The following is a 19,174-nucleotide window of genomic DNA, read 5'->3' as shown; positions in this document are numbered from 1 at the left end:
TTGCCTGTCTCTGTCAGTCTGTCTTCATCTTCATCCTCATTCGTCCCTGACTAGTGTGTATTCACACCTTGTAAAAGGCATAATTCTGAGCTCTAAATCACACTACAGTGGAAAGAGTGCTGAACTTGGAGTGACCGGACCCGAGTCTGAACCCTTACTTTGCCATTAATACTTGTGTCATTTTGGACAAGTCACTTAATTTCTACGGGCCTCACTTTTCTCATCTGTAAAATTAGTGTTGGATGAGATGACCTCTAACATCTCCTCCAGACCTAGATCTTTCAGACAAAGATTATTAATATTTAGCTTTTAAAATATTCCATGACAAAGTCATAATGCCCAAAGTATTGAGGTACTTTTTTCTGCATATTAATATGACCTTTTTCTGCTTTAAATAATCCAACATAATTCATTCTTATACCAAGATTTCTAGAAATTAGAAAAAAATGTAGGACATTTGAGATCTTAGCTCATCTCAAAAGATATTTTAAAAATACGGTATTTTGTCTTTAAGTTACTGATGAAAATGGCAGGAATGCCTGTTTTAAAATTAAATTTTTGTTTTTATCTTTCCACGATCTCAAAGAAAAGGAACAGAAGGACCTGGCTATCATGAATCATTGTACAATGCCCTGCAGTCTTTAAGAGACAAAGAATTCTATACATTCTATGAAACCCTCAAATATGCCAGGTATGGAAGAAAGAAAATTTTTTTGAAAAAAAAAATACGTATGTATATGTGTGTGTATCTGTATGGGGTACTAGAGTAATCTCTTGATCAGCAACAATTTACTAAGCATCTACTATATTCCAGATATTCTCCTAGGCAGTGGGAATACAAATATGAACTATGAAACAGTCCCTCATCATAAGGACTATATTTTCTGTCAGAGGAGGCTTGTGTGCGTGTGTGTGTATGTATGTGTGTGTGTGTGAGAGAGAGAGAGAGCAAATACAAATAATTACAACATAGTTAAATGCCAGTTAGGAAGGGAGAGAGCTAGTGTTTGCACGATTTATAGAAGTATTCATATAGAGAATGGTGCTTGTGATTTGACTTGGAGGAAGTGAGGAATTCTGTGAAAATTTTGTGAAGGGAATATATTTCAGGAATGGAGGATTGGCCAATGCAAAGCCATGGAGATAGTTGTTGGAATTAATGAGTTAATAGAGTTAATGCTAGGTGATGCAATAGATAGAGTATCTGGCCTAGTCATCAGGATCTGAGTTCAAATTCAGCTTCAGACACAAACCGTGTGACCCTGGGCAAATCACTTGACTCCTATTTGCCTCAGTTCCTCATCTGTTAAAAAAAATGGACAAGCAAATGACAAACCATTCCAGTATCTTTGCCAAGAAAATTCCACGGACAGAGTTCTTTGGGTCTCATAGAACTGTACACAACTGAATGATTGAATAACAGAGTTAATGAACTACAGCTTAGATTTCTAGGTAATTGCAAAAATAGTTGGTTGAGATGACTAAAAATTAAACAGTAAAAAGCTACAATTTAACTGCATATTCTTTATCATAAATATATTTGTATGCCTTCATTGTGTATAATTTTTCTTTATTCCTAGTACTAATTAATTGTCTCAGCAGATAGGATATTATGACTTTATTACAATGATAGGTCATCTAGGCATACTCAAAGGCTATTACAGCAGATCTTTAAGAGTCAGTTTGAAATTTTGGTTACCTAAACCACCTTTTCCATTTTAAAAATTTCTCTTTCTCAGAGTGAAAGAGGTGGAAGAATTGTGTAAAGGCAGCCTTGAATCCGTATATTCACTCTACCCTACTCTTAGCAGATTACAGGCTATTGGAGAGTTGGAAAATATAGGACAACTTTTCTCCAGGTATGTCTGTGATTAATTTACTTGTTTTTAAACTTTCAAATATAATAAACCTTATAACATCCTACTTTTGTCAGTGATTTTGAACAAATATAAACTATTTGAAGACCAGTTACACAGGTTTATACCACATCTTTATTCAGATAACCATACACCCCAGGATGTTTTACAAATTGATCTTATATATTGTTTGATTAAATTTTTCGAGGTAATATTCATGTTTTAACTTCCATTATTCGTGCATTTACTTATTACAATGTGACCTTGGGTAATTCATACACCTTCACTGTGCCTCAGTTTCCTTGACTATAAAATGAAGGGATTGGAATAGGTCATATGCGAGATTATTTTTAGCTTCTAGAACTATAATCCTATTTGTTTTTTTTTTTAAAACAGCTCTAATTGAGCAGCAAATTTCTTTTGATTCCCTCCTACCCCAACTCTTTTTCTATTTAGCATCCTTTGAAAATAATATTTTAAATTTATAAGGCATTTTAGTTTACAATGAACTTTTGTATGTATTATGTTAATTAATAATTAATGTTAGTTAACAGCCCTATGAGAAAGGCAAGGAATATCTTGCATGGTATAATGAGAAAAGTACATATTCATTCTCAGAGTACCTAGGTAATAATAGGTCCATCTCTGTTTCTTACTTATTACTCTTTGGCTTTGAGTAACTTAACCTCAGTGTTAAGCTGTAAAATAAGGAAATTGGACCAGATTCTAGCTACAAAATATTGTAATAAAGTACTTCACAAAACTTAAAATATTCTGCAAATGTGAGCTCTTGTTACAGATAGGAAAACTGAAAATTACAGTGTTTAGATGACTTATATGAAGTCACATAGCTGATGAGTGATGATACTGGAACTAGGAGCCAAATTTCTCTGGTTTCTCTGGTGAATAGGTTTGGTATTTCTTTTATATTAACTTGTGGATAGGTTTGGTAAAATGGACTGCTAGGAAGCTTTGGGGGTTGCAAAGTAAGAGCTGGAGTGAGTGAGTGTCAGCCTGGGACAGTCATAATTTCATGTAGTGGTTTAGTGGAAGAAGAGGAAGATATGTGAAAGATTAAAGTTGTTCAATGTTGAACCTTCTTGCAAAAATAAAATACTAAAGTTGCAGGTGAAAATTGTACAACTGTACAAAATTGTCTTGGGGCTAGCAAATTTAAAATGCTTACAGTAGGTGGAGCCTCTGATTTTCTCACCTGGACAAAATGGGGTGGGGTGGAAATACAGAGATCTTTCAAAGTTTTCTTTCTCAGAGTTTTAGGGATTTATCCTTAAAATGAGGAATATCCTCGCCTAAGAAAATTGATAAAGTTGTTAAGAAAAACCCTAAAGAGAGAGGGAGGAGAAAAAGAATAGGGGATGAGAGGGAAAATACTTTGATTTTTGATGGCATGTTTATATTTACCTTCCTTATTGAATCTGGTAGATGTTTAAAATCAAAATTAGAGATTTGTTTGTGTAACAAAAGCACTTTTGTATTACTTCTTTTCAGTTCTTATTTCCTTGTGATTATAAGTTTTTGTTTTGCTTTATGGTTCATTATCTGTATGAACTTTAAAACTCTATGCTTTCAGATCCATCACTGATAGAGAACTCACTGAGGTGTATGGGAAATGGCAGAGACAGTCCCAGCTTCTCAAGGATAGTGATTTTGGTTTTCAAGAGCCTATTATGGCTTTGCGTACAGTTATTCTAGAGACCCTAATGGAAAAAGAAACTGAGACTTCACAGAGGGAAGGGATTAAAGATATTCTCACCAAGCACCTTGTAGAATTATCTGTATTGGCCCGGACTGCCAGAAACACACAGGTAATAAAAACTTAAAATTTTTCAAGCAACTCATATGCCTGCCCTTTTAATAGTTATAAAACTGGTGATGTTAAAGGGAAACAATGTTAATAGGAGAGGAAGAGGTAACAGTAAAATTTATATTCAGATGTCACTTGTTATTTCAGCTTCCTGAAAGGGCAATGTTTCAAATAAAACGGTATACTTCAGCCAGATGTGGAATCTCTGAATGGCAGCTGGAGGAAGCTCAAGTATTCTGGGCTAAAAAGGAACAGAGTCTTGCTCTAAGTATTCTAAAACAAATGATCAAGAAACTAGATGAAAATTTTTCACAGGTTAGTTCCTTTTTTTATTGACTGTTAGGAGTTTAAAAGTAGGGGCGGCCAGGTGGCACAGTGAGTAAGAGCACCAGCCCCAGCGTTGGGAGACCTGGGATCGGTTCCAGCCTCAGATACTTAACACCCACATAAAATAACTGGCTGGGTAACCTTGAGCAAGTTACTTAACCCCAATTGCTTTTATTTTTTTTTATATATTTTTTATTTAATTCTTTAATTTATTAATTTGTTTGTTTCCTTTTAGTTTACAGGATTCAATTCCACAATTCCTTGAATTTCACATTTTGTCCCCCTCCCTCCCCTCCCCCCCATGGCGTCTTATAATCAAGTATAGGATCTGTAAATACTTTCACATTATACAATGGTCAGGTTATAAGGATGGATTGTACCAGCTGGAATGAAAAATGGTAAAGAGGACATAAAATCAAATAAGAGAATGAAAAAGATCAGGTATTTTGCTTCCACCTGGATATAAATTTAGTTCTTTCTAGTTCTTTCTCTGGATGCACGTTTTTCTCTCCATCATGCGTCTTTTGGGATTGACTTATATCCCTGCATCGTTGAGAAGAGTCCAGTCTATCAGAGTTGGTCATCACACATATGTTGTGTCTGTAATTGTGTACAAATTCCTCCTGGTTCTACTCTTCTCACTCAGCATCAGTTCTTTTAAGCCTCTCCAGGTAAATATGAAGACCGCCTGCTCCCCGTTTCTTATAGCGCAATAATATTCCATAACATACATATGCCACAACTTGTTAAGCCATTCCCCAATTGATGGACATCCCCTTAATTTCCAATTCTTTGCCACAACAAAAAGAGCTTCTATAAACATTTTTGTACATATGGGTCTTTCTCCCATTTCTATGATCTCTTTGGGATATAACCCTAGGAGTGGTATTGCTGGATCAAAGGGTATGAAAGTATTTATAGCCCTTTGGGCATAGTTCCAGATTGCTCTCCAGAAAGGCTGGATCAGTTCACAACTCCACCAACAATGCATTAGTGTTCCAGTTTGCCCACATCCTCTCCAGCATTTGTCATTTTCCTGTTTTGTCATCTTAGCCAATCTGACTGGTGAGATGTGGTACCTCAGAGTTGTTTTGATTTGCATTTCTCTAATCAATAGTGAATTAGAGCATTTCTTCATGTGCTTATAGATAGCTTTAATTTCTTTCTCTGAAAACTGCCTGTTCATATCCTTTGACCATTTATCAATTGGGGAATGACTTGTATTCTTATAAATTTGACTCAGTTCTCTGTATATTTTAGAGATGAGTCCTTTGTCAGAGACATAGGTTGTAAAGATTCTTTCCCAATTTCCCACCTCCCTCTTAATCTTGGTTACATTGGCTTTATTTGTACAGAAACTTTTCAATTTCATGTAGTCAAAATTATCCATTTTACATTTTATAATGTTCTCTAATACCGTTTCGTCATAAAGTCATTCCCTCTCCACAAGTCTGATAGGTAAACTATTCCTTGTTTTAGCAGACTGCTTACAGTATCAGCCTTTATACCCAGATCATGAACCCATTTAGACTTGATTTTGGTATATGGTGTTAGATAATGGTCTATGTCCAGTTTCTGCCGTACTATATTCCAGTTTTCCCAGCAATTTTTGTCAAATAGTGAGTTCTTATCCCCAAAACCAGGGTCTGGGGGTTTATCAAACAATACATTACTGTAGTCGTTGACTTCTGAATCTCGTGTGCCTAATCTATTCCATTGATCCACTCCTCTATTCCTAAACCAGTACCAAGTAGTTTTGATGACTGCTGCTTTATAGTACAGATTGAAATCTGGTAAAGCTAGTCCACCTTCCCTAGCATTTTTTTTCATTAATTCCCTTGATATTCTGGACTGTTTATTCTTCCAGATGAATTTTGTTACTATTTTTTCTAACTCTATAAAGTAGTTTTTTGGTAAATTAATTGGTATGGCACTGAATATATAATTTAATTTAGGTAAAATTGTCATTTTTATTATATTAGCTCGACCCAGCCATGAGCAATTGATATTTTTCCAATTAGTTAGATCTGACTTTATTTGTGTGAAAAGTGTTTTGTAGTTATGATCATACAGGTCCTGGGTTTGTTTTGGCAGGTAGATTCCCAAATATTTTATAATGTCTACAGTAACTTTAAATGGGATTTCTCTTTCTACTTCTTGCTGTTGAGTTTCATTGGAAATATATAGGAATGCCGAGGATTTATGTGGGTTTATTTTATATCCTGCAACTTTGCCAAATTTATTTATTGTCTCAAGCAGTTTTTCACTTGATTCTCTAGGATTCTCTAAGTATATCATCATATCATCTGCGAAGAGTGATAGCTTGGTCTCTTCTTTGCCTAACTTGATTCCTTTGATTTCTTTTTCTTCTCTAATTGCTACTGCTAACATTTCTAGTACCAGATTGAATAAGAGGGGTGATAGTGGACACCCTTGTTTCAACCCCAATTGCTTTTTAAAAAAAGTCAAAAAGTTTAAAAAGTGGGGTTTTGACTTTGAAAAAGCTCCTTAGTGATGGAGTCCTAACAGAACTGCCCTCAGCCCCAATATCCAAACTTCACTACAGACCCACTGTATCTCCCTAGCCCCCCCACCAATTTCCTAAGTTATGTCTCACTGCTCACTAGTACAAGTATGTCCCTGCTCTCTTAGTTTCCACAGAAACAGCAGGTATGCCCAAGTGATAGAAACTCAGCACCTCCCCTCCCCCCTGCCAGACCCTTTCCCATGAGAACAGGTGTGCAGTCATAGTCGCATCATCCGTTTAGTCCAACACAGGACCACAGTACTTAACTATCCATCTTGACCAGACAAAACCACAGTAGCCAGCCTATCAGAAAACAGCACCACCAGGATGTAGAGCAGGATGCTTGACCACCTACGACCTACTGGAACCTCATCATTAGTATTATCAGAATCCTGTGACCCCTAAAGATAAAGTTCTGAAGTGACACACATGTTATCTCCCTGTATTAGAATGTAAACAATTCATCCTTGTTCTGTGTCTTAAAATTGTCTGCTCATTTTTTCATTTTTGTTTCTCTTGCCTCTTTTGTATATTAAAGTTTCTATTCAGCTCTCATCTTTTCTTCAGGGCTGCTTGGAAGTCTTCTATTTCATTAAAGGTTAATTTTTTTTCCCTTGTATGATTATACCCAGTTTTACTGGGCAAGTTAATTGTGATTGGTAAGAGTATATTCTTTGCCTTCTGTGATATCATATTCCAAACTTTCAGTTTTATTATATTAGTGGCTGCCAAATCTTCTGTCATTCTGACTATAGCACTTTGGTCCTTGCATTTTTTCTGGGTTCTTGCAGTATTTTTTGCTCTAGATTTTGTTCCTGGGAGTTTATATTTTGGGGTTTCTTTCAGGAGTTGACCTGTGGATCCTTTCTATTTTTACTTTGCCTTCTGGTTCTAAGAATTCTGGGCAGTTTTCCTTTATGATATTTTTGAAATATGATGTCTAGCCTCCTTTGTTTTTGGTCATGGCTTTCAGGTAGTCCAATGATTCTTAAATTCACTCTTCCTTGATCTGTTTTCCAGGTCAGTTGTTTTAGCTATACTTACACATCCTTCTGTGTTTTTTTTCCAGTCTTTTTATTTTGTTTTAATATTTCTTGTTACCTCATGGAATAATTATCTTCTGTTTGGTTCCTTATAATTTTCAAGTAGTCTGTTGTATTGGTGAGGTTTTGTACTTCTTGTCTTAAACTATTAATTCCCTATTCAGTTCTTTCTTCCATAGTTTTCAGTGCTTTTCCTTTTTTTCTCTCTGGTGTTCTCATTCCATGTATTAAAAACCATTTTGAACTCTTTTTTTAAAAACTCTTACTTCATCTTTTTCTAGGAATTCTAGTTGAACTTGTGCCCAACTGTTGTTTTTCTTTGAAGTTCTGTTGTTTGTAGATGTTTTAGAGCCATTCTTTTCTGGGTTTGTGCCTTTAGAATCCTTATCACTTATCCTTATCTCTGCTTATGGAAGAATTCTTTTTTGCTTGCTCATTCTTTTGTGTCTAACTTTGTATTAGAATAAGGTTCTCTGCATTTCTAGAGGGAATGTATGTTCTTAGCTTGGTCCTGTTTTGGGTCTTTCTGCCACTTTCTTGGGGTATTGAATTGGAGTATCATTCCAGTATCTCAAGGATATTTCAGGCTTTTCATTGCTCCTAAAGTGGTCTGATCCTAAATTGAAATGACCTTCTGGTTTGAACTCTGCATGTTCCTGATCTGGGTTTGGGGTTAAGCAACACAGCTGTTGCTGTTTCTCAGTTTGAAGCTCCAGCAAGCTGCTTCTGGACCCAAACAGTCATCCATTTGGAAAGCTCTGAAGGTTCAGCATTATGCAACTACAGGCCTCCCCAGGTCTGTGATTCCGGCCCTTATTCTGAGGTGGACTTCAGATTAAGTTGAGTGCTAGCTTTTTTTGTCGGGGGTAGAAGGCTAGCATTGACCCTGCTCTGCTTCCTAGAGTCAGAACCACAGATCTGTAGTCTATTTTTGACCTTGTTTGTCTCAGTGAACAGACCCAGGGCCTGAGACTATACTTTGTGCTGGACTGACATCCATTGGACTGTGTTGTTTCTGTGACTTGGCAGTGGGTGAAGAGTGACAGGTTACCACCTGCTGGCACTTGGTTTCTTCTTGTCCTTATACATGGCTTTTCTGGCTAGAATCTGTCCCCATTGTCTGCCCATTTCTTGCTTCTACTCCACCATCTTGGCTCCGCCCCCCTTCTGCCCATTTCTTTATCCATCTTCCTATGCTAGCCTGGACCAACAGGTGACTCTATGGTTTTTTTTTTCCCTGAATTTCCTGGTCAGACTTGTTCTCATGCATATTCTAGGACTTTGTGGAGTAGTTGTTGGGGAGAATTTCTTTCTATTCTTCTAATCTTGAGGGAACCTTCTTCCTGATCTTAATTACTCTTTCTTTTCATGTACTTTACATCGCAAATAAAGTAGTTTATTTCCCATGCAATACTCTTGTCCTCCTCTTTTTCTATTTCTGTGCCTTTCCAAAGTCTCTTGACTTTGTACTGCCTTCTGCCCTTCTCTCTTGTTCATCTGTTGAACTCCTTCCCACCTTTTAAAGCTTAATTCAGGTGCCACTTGACTCTTTAAGATTTCCCTGATTCCCTCAGCCAAAAAAATTTTTATCTTCCTTCTCAACCCTCATACCATTTTGTCACTCTCCTTTATACTTAGCAAATTCTAATTAATATTGTTTGTGCATATGTTTTATTCCTCCTACTAAATTATAAACTTCTTGATGGAACTATGTAGGAACTATGCTTTATTTATATGCATATTCTCCACAGTGCCTGATGGGATAGGTGCCTAATAAATGTTTATTGAGTTGTACTGCATTAGGAATCCTTAACCAGGGTGGCATTTTTTCTCGTATTACTTGTGGTGGTGAAGGAGAGTAAATTTTTTTTTTTGCTTTTTTGGAGGGCAATTGGGTTTAAGTAACTTGCCCAAGGTCACACGGCTAGGTTTTTTGTTTGTGTGTGTTAAGTGTCTGAGGCTTGATCTGAACTCAGGTCTTCCTGACTCCAGGGCCAGCACTCTACTCACTGCGCCACCTAGCTGCCCCCAAGGAGAGTAATTTTTAAGCTCATTATTTTAGTATACCCTTTTGAATACATGTGATAACTGACTCCATTTTCTAAAAATTTTCTTCCATTGCATAGAATGACCCAAGTCTGAAACTGATATACACAGAATGTTTGAGAGTATGTGGAAACTGGTTGGCAGAAACATGCCTAGAAAATCCCACAGTCATTATGCAGACATACCTAGAAAAGGTAAGAGTTTTAAAATAGTTTTTGAGGAGATAGCCTAATTTTCCCAAGTGCTCTAGTTTTTAGTCAATGCAATACAATTGTAGAACAGATCTATATAATCCATTCATAAGTAGGCTGCTTTTTTTCCTTAAAATACAAGTGGTCTGTTATCAGCAAGAACCCATGTTTTCAGAGGTATCCAGGGAGAGTTTGAAATAAACACTTTGGAATATACACCTGCCTGTTTTTTCCTCATTTCCATCTGGGTAATCTCCTAGTTACTTCTCCTACTTATTTATCTACAAAGCAGTAGATGAGTGTGAGAGAGTTATTTATTTCCTCTTACTCACCCATAGTTAACCTGCTCTGTCTGGAGACCTAAAAATTTTAACCCCTATCCAAGTTTCTGCCTTTTCATTTCATCTGACTTTGCAGATTTTTGAAGCAGAGTATGAATAGCCCTACAACACTTAGTTGTATAGTTTTCACAGTACATGTTCTATCTTTAGAATTTCCACAAAATTAGTTTTTACATAACTTGTAATTAATAAGTACTTTGCCAGTTCTGCACGTGCAAATAAAGTGTCTTATATGTTTGCTCCCAGAAAGACAAGAAAATACTGTGGTTTGTCTATGAAAGTAGATTGTTACTAGGCTTGGGAGTTAAGAACTCTGGTTCAGCTTTCATTTTGGACGCTATTAGATAATCCACAGGAAGTCACTTAATTTCTCTGAACTTCATTTTCTGTAAAATAAAGATTATATTTATACTACTTACTTCATGGAATTTCTGTGGAGAAAGTGCTTTGTCAGCCTTCCACACATCTACATAAAAAGTTCTATATTCCCCTTAGTTCAGTATATTTAACTAATATGCCAATAGCCTTGATTTACTTAGTGGTCCTTTTTACTAAATGTATCATTATTTGTATATATATTTGTAGATGTTAATTGATATTTCTTTTAGGCAGTGGAAGTTTCTGGCAGTTTTGATGGAGGGTGCAGTGATAAACTTAGGAGTGGAAAGATGAAGGCTTTCCTATCATTGGCACGTTTTTCAGATATTCAGTATCAAAGAATTGAAAACTATATGAAATCATCAGAATTTGAAAATAAACAAGCTCTGCTGAATAAAGCTAAACAGGAAGTGGGCCTTCTTAGGGAACACAAAATCCAGACAAACAGGTAATAATTGAATAAAGAGGAACACAACAGCTAATTAATGTTTAATTTGACAGTTTTGTCTTCACCAGACTGCTGAATGGGGATATGTTTGTGGAAGAAATGAATTTGGTTTTTTCATGACTATTTGTTTTTGAGAAGCAATGTGATATGTTGGAAAAGAACATTGTATTTGAAAGTAAAAGTTCTGGTTCAAGTCTCAACTCTGTCGCTCTTGAACCTTGAGCAGATCATTACTTTTTAGTGCATTTCCTCTAGTTTTCTTTCATCAAGTTAAAAGTTTGGGCAAGATGACTTCTTTAGCCCTCTTACCTCTGAAATCTGATAATCCTCATTGTGGTACTTGAATTTGTTTTGGTGAGATGGGTTATCGTGACTATTCTTTAATTTAGAGAGTTAATTTCTGATGTCTGTGGGTTCAATTGTAAATATATTTTGCAATCTGAGTGCTATTCGTGGTAGGCTACTTGTCAGTAGGAAATGTATAGTGTTGTAGATAAGACACAAGGTGGGCCCTTATGGAGCTTAGAGTTTAGTAAAGGATAAGACATAAACTCTGAAAACTGTAACAGTGATGTTATGGTAAGAACCCTTGACTAGGCTTGAATGCACCTTTGCTACTTAACTAAACTACCTTGTGACTTGACTGGACAAATCTCTTCTCTGGGCCTCAGTTTTCTTATCTGATAAATGAGGGAGATAAATAATTCCTAATGTCTCTTACACCTCTCTGATTTTGTAAATGTAGTTGATTTATTGTTTTTATTTTAATTCTTCAATATTAGGTATACAGTAAAAGTTCAGAGAGAGCTAGAGCTGGATGAGTGTGCAATCCGTGCATTGAGAGAAGATCGCAAACGCTTCTTATGTAAGGCAGTTGAGAACTACATCAGCTGTTTACTTAGTGGAGAAGAACATGATATGTGGATATTTCGGCTTTGTTCCCTTTGGCTTGAAAACTCTGCAGTTTCTGGAGTCAATAGTATGATGAAGGTAAGCTGGTCTTTTCCATCCCTTAAGACTGATGGTTGTACAATAAGGTAGGTTGGGACCATGTCTATATTTGTTTTCTAAATAATTTAGCAAACTATCTTGTACATAGTAGGCATTTAGTAAATGCTTGTAGATCATGGTAGTGGTGTGATTTTTGTGTAGAGATGAGAGAATTTTATGTCCTCTTTCCTGTCCTCCAAACCCCCACTCCCATCTCCACAGGAGGACTTTTCTTCCTTTCTGTGGCCTTGGAAGAAGTATTTTCCTTTAAAACTTAGAATAGAAAAATAAGTTGTCATTATCCTTGAAAATCATGTTGCAGACAGTGTAAATTTTTGTTGAAAGTCTCTTCACTTTCAGTGAAATTTCCACTTTTTAAAATGTATACATTGTGTATATGCTTTAAGATCAAAAAGTCTTAAAGAAATGAAAAATTTTCCTGGGAAAAAAAGAACAATCAGATTCAGGATAGACCCAGATTCCTACTCTATTGTAACTTTTGTTAATGACATGCTATTTTTACTAGAAAATAAAAGAAAAATAATAACCCCATTCTGTTCTATGCTTGCCTTTTCTATAGGCTTCTTTTGATCCATGCTTATTTTATATGACTTCAGTGCAAATGGTGCCAAAAATTCTGATGATTTTTTAATTTATGACTTTAGGATCAACACTGGTGTAACAGTCATCAGGCATATTATGGTATTCTGCCTAGACTGTTTTTGCCAAAGGGCTTAGAATAGAATGAGTAGCAAGGGAGAGGAATCAAGCTACTATTAATCATTGTTATTATTACTCACAATGCAAATGTATGTTAAATATAAAATATTACATATGTATAATATAAGATATGTATATGATATTTTAAAGCAGTTTTGAATGACTTTAGAATAATCTGTGGGTTGGCGGTTCATAGGATTTTTTTTTAATTAACGATTTCTGATTTTTTTCCAAAACAGAAAGATGGAGTGAAGATTCCCTCATACAAGTTTCTGCCTCTCATGTACCAGCTTGCTGCTAGAATGGGAACCAAGATGATGGGAGGCCTAGGATTTCATGAAGTTCTGAATAATGTAATAATGCTTAATACCTGAAACCAAAAGCATTTTCTTACCATATCACCTTGATAGAGAATAAATGATTTTCTTAATACTGCATTAGAGGTTGTTTTTTCAGTATGGTTAAACTATATATTATAATCACAAGAGAAGAAAATACATAATATGTTTAGCCCTATCTGTATTTCTCCATAAGGGTGGAAACTAGATCTGTTGGTCCTTTTCCTGTACCTCTGCCTCCTATGTTTTCTTGGACAGCGCATCACAGTTTCACTCCCCTCATCTCCAAGGGACATTACTTAATGAAATGAAAGTCTGCTTTGTAGATTATTTTTCAGTTTGTTTGAAACTTATATTTCAGTTTGTTCAGTTCACCCCTTGATAACTAATTGTACTTACCTTTCCAACAGCTCATCGCTAGAATCTCACTGGATCACCCCCATCACACTTTGTTTATCATATTAGCCTTAGCAAATGCAAATAAGGATGAACTTCTAACCAAACCAGAAGCAGCAACAAGAAGCAGAATAACAAAAAATGCACCAAAGCAAATTTCTCAGCTTGATGAGGTATGTAGTAGAAACCTTTATTAATTTCATCAGATGTTTTTGGACCATATCCAGGGTACTGAGACTTTATAACATTTATTTATTTGTGTTTCAGTAGGACAGATAGCAAAGTCTATCATTTATAAAACAAAGATTTTCCTTTTTTAAAAAAAAATTTTTATTGTTGCCTTTTGCCTTACATTCGCATTCATTTCTCAGTGTCGTCTCCACATTCCTATGCATGATGCTTTCTCTTATAAGATTTAAAAACTAGAAAGCTATAGTTGAAGTTGAGATAGCACTCAAATTATTTTCCTAATTAATATCCCTCTCCTTTTGGGGGGCATGCATATATCACTCTTTGACTTCAAAGGATAAATACATTTTTCTCATTTTTTTTCCTTTTTCTTACCATAAAACTATATATAATCTATTAGTTTGCTATAAACACTAATAAGGTTTGAATGGTCTTTATTATTTACCTGTAGATTATTCTTTTTTTTTGGTATCCTCTTTTTGGTACATGTTTTGTGTCTGAAGAATTATGATGGTTGTAGGTGTAGAGCTATACTTTAGATTATATATACTTTAGAAAGCTGTGCTTTCTATGTGGTTCTGCATGACTAACTGTGTGTATATTTCCACTGTAACAGTCATCTTTTTTAAAAAAAAAAAATTAGGATCGAATGGAAGCTGCAAACAACATAATAAGTATTATCAAAAATGGAAGAGCTAAGATGGTCAGAAATGTGGAAGCACTTTGTGATGCTTATATCACATTAGCAAATATGGATGCCAGTTCATGGAAGACTCAGAGAAGTATGTATTCAAAATACTATTGACATGGTACAATATTTTTTTTTGCATTTATATGTTAATAGTATAAACAACCATGCAGATAATCAAATACAGTCAACCCTCAGTTATCCATGGTATTGAGAAATAAAGAAATCTATAGGTAATAGAAAAATGTGTTCATATCCTACAAATTTAACCTTCCTGTGTACTTCTAGTTATTTTCCCCCCAATTGAGAAAGTAAGAAAAGCAAATCCTTTACAAACACGTATGATCAAGCAAAACAAATTCCCATATTGGCCACGTCCAAAGAAATTATGTTTCAGTCTACACTTGAGTCCATCATCTTTCTATCAAACAGCATGTTTAAGAATTTTTAATAGATCTGGTAAATACCAAAATAGAATTATTTGTGTCTAATCTTTTTTTTCTCCCAGTATTGCTCTGGTACAAATATTCATGTGTAGTGAAATAAATCAGAGGTAGGAAAGAAATAAAGGGCCTAGATAATCCATAAACTACTATATTCAGTTACTGAAAAATTGAAGGTTGCCAGTATTCTGATTAACAGTTTCCTGTTAGTATTTAGATGAGAACCTTTTTAGAAATGAAATATCAAGTAACATAATTACAGGTTTACTCAGTCGGTAGACTTTTATTAAGCACCTACTGTGTGCCAGGCACTTTGACTAAGTTAGGGGGGGAAAAAACCTCACTCACTTTCTCCCCCCACTCCCATCAATGCTAAACTTTTAAACATTAACAAAATCTGTCTTCTTCAATACTATTTTCTAAACATTTGTAGACTATTATGTTTGGTTATATAACCTCTATTTACAGGCTTATCATTTTCGTTTTCTTTATATATAAATCTCTTTTGCCCAAATGTTATTCCTCTTTAACTGTTAAAAGGTTTCCAGTTTATCTAATTTCTTTCAGTTTATCCAAAATATTACTGTTTTCCCTAATACAAGATTGGGAATATAGATGGGGTTTACTTAATGATATATAGACTAACTGCCACTTCCTTTTGTCATAATGTGTTGCTGTATCATATAGATTACACCAATAATATTTATATACTCCTTCTACTAATATATTATTAAAATAATGCACCATGCCACTATTATGGATGCTATTGTGCATACTGCCTAGAGGTTATCATTTATACTAACAGGTATATTCTAACAACTAAAAGATAGGGGAGGGAGATTAGAGTGGGAAAGGTTGACAGCTTGAAGCAGTGTCAACTGAGGACAGTTGATAAGTTGCCCTTTTTTTAGTGTACAACTGTACACTAAAGTAGTGTACAACTACTATATTGACTCTAGATTGACTATACAACCTTGAAACTCCAGGTCAGGAATGAGACCTGGGACAATGCCCCATCCATTCAGGTTTTGGCCTAACAGAGATTGTGGTCAAGGGTTATTACCCTGTATAGAATTAGGGTAAAGATTGGTATATGGCAACTGGAACACATCTACTATTCTTGGCTTGCCTGCAACCCCACTTTTCAAGTTATTAATGAATCATATAGATATTTCTCACTAAAAATATCCTTATTTTCAATACAGAAGGTATAAAGATTCCTTCAGACCAGCTCATTACTAGACTAAAGAACTTAGACGACGTTGTTGTTCCCACCATGGAAATTAAGGTAATTAGATCTATATGTTAATTATTTCTCTGTCAAATAATTTTGGCCTAAATTTGGATTATTTTAAAGTGTTTTTTTAATTGTTCTTTACCTTACAATGCTCTAGAGTATTTCAAGATTTTTTTCTTCCATTTCTTTATTTTTTTTCAGCTGTACTCATCTTCTTGCTTTCATGAAGGGAGACTGTGTGGCTTGTTCCTTAACTGATGATAGGAATTTAAAATCCCCTGTGCCAGAAGCAGGCTTAGTTTCAGATTTTTTTTTTTTGGAGGGGGGAGGGCAAGGCAGTTGGGGTTAAGTGATTTGCCCAAGGTCACACTGCTAGTAAGTGTTATGTGTCTGCGTCTGGATTTGAACTCAGGTCCTCCTGACTCCAGGATTGGTGCTCTACTGACTGTGCCACCTAGCCGCCCCAAATTTCAGATTTCTTAAGGGACTTCCTTTTAAATAATTGTGTTAGTCTGTAAACAGACTAAGACCTCATACCATGTTTCCCCGATAATAAGATCTATCCCGAAAATAAGCCCTCCCCTTACTGTGTAAGATTCCTCTAAAATAAGCCCTATTGAGATTGCTACTGTAGTGAAGGTGATCCCCTGCGCTACATGCTACATTATGGTACCCTCTGTATGCACCGTCCACCCCTCCCTCCCCCCCGTGAAATGCACGCCGCGCTCCGAGCTGTATCCAATCAGAGCTGCAGCAGTGAGCGCGTCATCCTGTTCTTCCCCAGTGATTTGCTTATTGAATAAAGGTACATTTTTTTGTTCACATTTACCTGTTTATTAAAATCGCTGTCAATGTTCATTAAAATAAGCCCTCTGGTGTTTTTCTGTCCAAAAAATAATAAGACAGTGTCTTATTATCGGGGAAACACGGTAGTATATAGCATGTCTTTAAGTAATAAAACCCAAAACAATATATTAATTAATAGCCCCAAATGAATAGGGATAACATAAAAGTAAATGGTTTTGAATGTGCTTATGAACAGACTGATGGCCAACTATACATTGGACATTCGAGGTAAAAATCCTTTTGTGTAGGCCTCTGGGTGCCTGTGTTCGAAGGGAAAGATAAGTTGCCCTTTTTTTAGTGTACAACTGTACAACTTTTATTTACCTGCCTCTGAGATTATTTGGTTTGAACCTTTGGCAACATTTTAAGTACTCTTAAACTAACCACTAACTAATATGCTCCCGCGTATTCTAGCTATGTTATTTAGCTTCATGCTTAACTGGAAAAAGCAAAATTGAATGGTACTGATTTAGAAAATTCCCCTTGTAACATTTTTCTAGTCTTATTTTACCATGGTTTTTCCCTTTTAAAAAAATTGAGCTCCTGCTTCTTTTTCTTTTTCTGTTAAAAACTATAATGAGTGGGGCGGCTAGGTGGCGCAGTGAATAGATCCCCAGCCCTGGACTCAGGAGGACCTGAGTTCAAATTCGGCCTCAGACACTTAACACAAAAACTAGCCATGTGACCTTGGGCAAGTCACTTAACCCCAATTGCCCTCCAAAAAAAAAGGAAGAAAAAGTATAATGAGTGAAAATTAGTAACACTATTTTATACATAGACTTCAATTTGGGATTACTTTTTGGTGATCTAACTAGAATTTTTTGGCATCTCTTTGTAATTAATTAAAACTCTCCTATTCTAGCTCTTTTGATCAGGTAAGACAGGACAATGCCTATCCAAGTTGTCCTTAGCAGCTGACATTTTCATGCAGCCAAATGCTACTTCTTTCCTTGTTTGATGTTAAAACCAAAATTTTTTTACTAGTAACCGATACTGTATTTTTTTGTTTATTAATATTTTGAATCTGATCTCTCACTCTTGTGTTTGAATCTTTCTAGGTTGACCCTACAGGGGAATATGAAAATCTGGTGACTATACAGTCATTCAAGCAAGAGTTTCGTTTAGCAGGAGGCCTGAATCTACCCAAAATAATAGATTGTGTAGGGTCAGATGGCAGAGAGAGGAGACAGCTTGTCAAGGTAAGTTCTTTGATTTCTGCATTATTATAGCATCCTAGTGTTGAGAAGGGACCTCAGAGATCATCTAGCCCAACCTCTACCTAAAAATGAATTCCCAGGACAACAGATTGTCTAGCTTTTCCCTTTAAAAACTTCAATGAAAAGGAGCTCTATCTCCTTACTCAGCTGTCCATTCCACTTTGGGGTCTTTATTTAGGAAAGTTTTCCTTATTTTAATCGAATATCAACCCATCACATATGACTATATGATTTAAGTCTGGGCTATTTGAGAATGAGCATGACATCAAAAGAAATAAGGAAAGTAGAAGGAGATTCAGGTTTAGAAGGAATAAATGAGTTCAGCTTTAGACATATTAAGTTTGAGATACCAGGAAGACATCTAATGGGAATTTTTAATATAACAGTAATTTGAAAGCATAGGACTAAAGTTCTGAGAAGCTGGGAATAGATATAAAGATTTACAAGTTATACTTGGGGTGGCTAGGTGGCGCAGTGAATAGAGCACCTCCCTGGAGTCAGGAGGACCTGAGTTCAAATCTGGCCTCAGACACTTAACACACACACACACACACACACACACAAACTAGCCCTGTGATCTTGGGCAAGTCATTTAACCCCAATTGCCCTCCAAAAAAGCAAAAAAAAAAGATTTAGAAGTTATGTACATAGAAGTAGTAATTAAAGCCATGTGTTGGGATTAGGATTTCAAAGGAAGACTAAAGAGAAAAAGTCAAAGGAAGCTTGTGTGTGCACCCAGGGCTAGAAAAAGGAACCAGTGCAGAAAACAAAAGAAGGATTGAGAAAGAAGGAGCCCTCTGTGTCCCAGAAGCAGAGATCCACTTCAAAAGCCAGGGCAAAAAACAAATTAGAAAAACAAAAACTTTAGAATCATATTATAGTGAAAGGGAAGAGCAAGGTTGGCATTTAGAAGAGATCAGCATTTTCACTGCATCCACATCTGAAGCCTCAAAAGGGAGTATGAACTGGTCTCAAGCCCAAAAAGCATTCTTGGAAGAGCTCAAGAAGGATTTTAAAAGCCATATTAAAGAGATAGAAGAAAAACTACCAATTATTTTAAAAATACAGTTGACAAAATGGAAAAAAATTTCACTGAAGAGAATAAATATTTAAAAAATACAATTGCCC

The 19,174-nt window shown here is 35.7% G+C and overlaps 1 protein-coding gene across 4 annotated transcripts in view; it reads left to right on the top strand.

The window, feature by feature from the left end:
- ATM (ATM serine/threonine kinase) overlaps positions 1 to 19,174 on the top strand; it is a 122,810-nt gene that overhangs the window by 85,873 nt on the left and 17,763 nt on the right. For all 4 annotated transcript variants that reach the window (XM_069080497.1, XM_069080494.1, XM_069080493.1 and 1 more), the window contains exons 44-55: positions 587 to 691; positions 1,740 to 1,859; positions 3,448 to 3,682; positions 3,829 to 3,996; positions 9,705 to 9,818; positions 10,765 to 10,982; positions 11,765 to 11,972; positions 12,932 to 13,045; positions 13,441 to 13,599; positions 14,259 to 14,397; positions 15,952 to 16,034; positions 17,888 to 18,028. In XM_069080497.1, coding sequence (XP_068936598.1) covers positions 587 to 691; positions 1,740 to 1,859; positions 3,448 to 3,682; positions 3,829 to 3,996; positions 9,705 to 9,818; positions 10,765 to 10,982; positions 11,765 to 11,972; positions 12,932 to 13,045; positions 13,441 to 13,599; positions 14,259 to 14,397; positions 15,952 to 16,034; positions 17,888 to 18,028 — 1,804 coding nt within the window. The remainder of the gene's footprint in view (positions 1 to 586; positions 692 to 1,739; positions 1,860 to 3,447; positions 3,683 to 3,828; positions 3,997 to 9,704; positions 9,819 to 10,764; positions 10,983 to 11,764; positions 11,973 to 12,931; positions 13,046 to 13,440; positions 13,600 to 14,258; positions 14,398 to 15,951; positions 16,035 to 17,887; positions 18,029 to 19,174) is intronic.

The sequence above is a fragment of the Petaurus breviceps genome, unplaced genomic scaffold (genome assembly GCF_028583685.1).
Source record: "Petaurus breviceps papuanus isolate PSGF00001 unplaced genomic scaffold, PetGlider_PUasm1.0 91133, whole genome shotgun sequence".
Classification (NCBI taxonomy): domain Eukaryota; kingdom Metazoa; phylum Chordata; class Mammalia; order Diprotodontia; family Petauridae; genus Petaurus; species Petaurus breviceps.
Note: the sequence above shows the minus strand (reverse complement) of the source record. Positions and strands in the feature narration are given on the sequence as shown.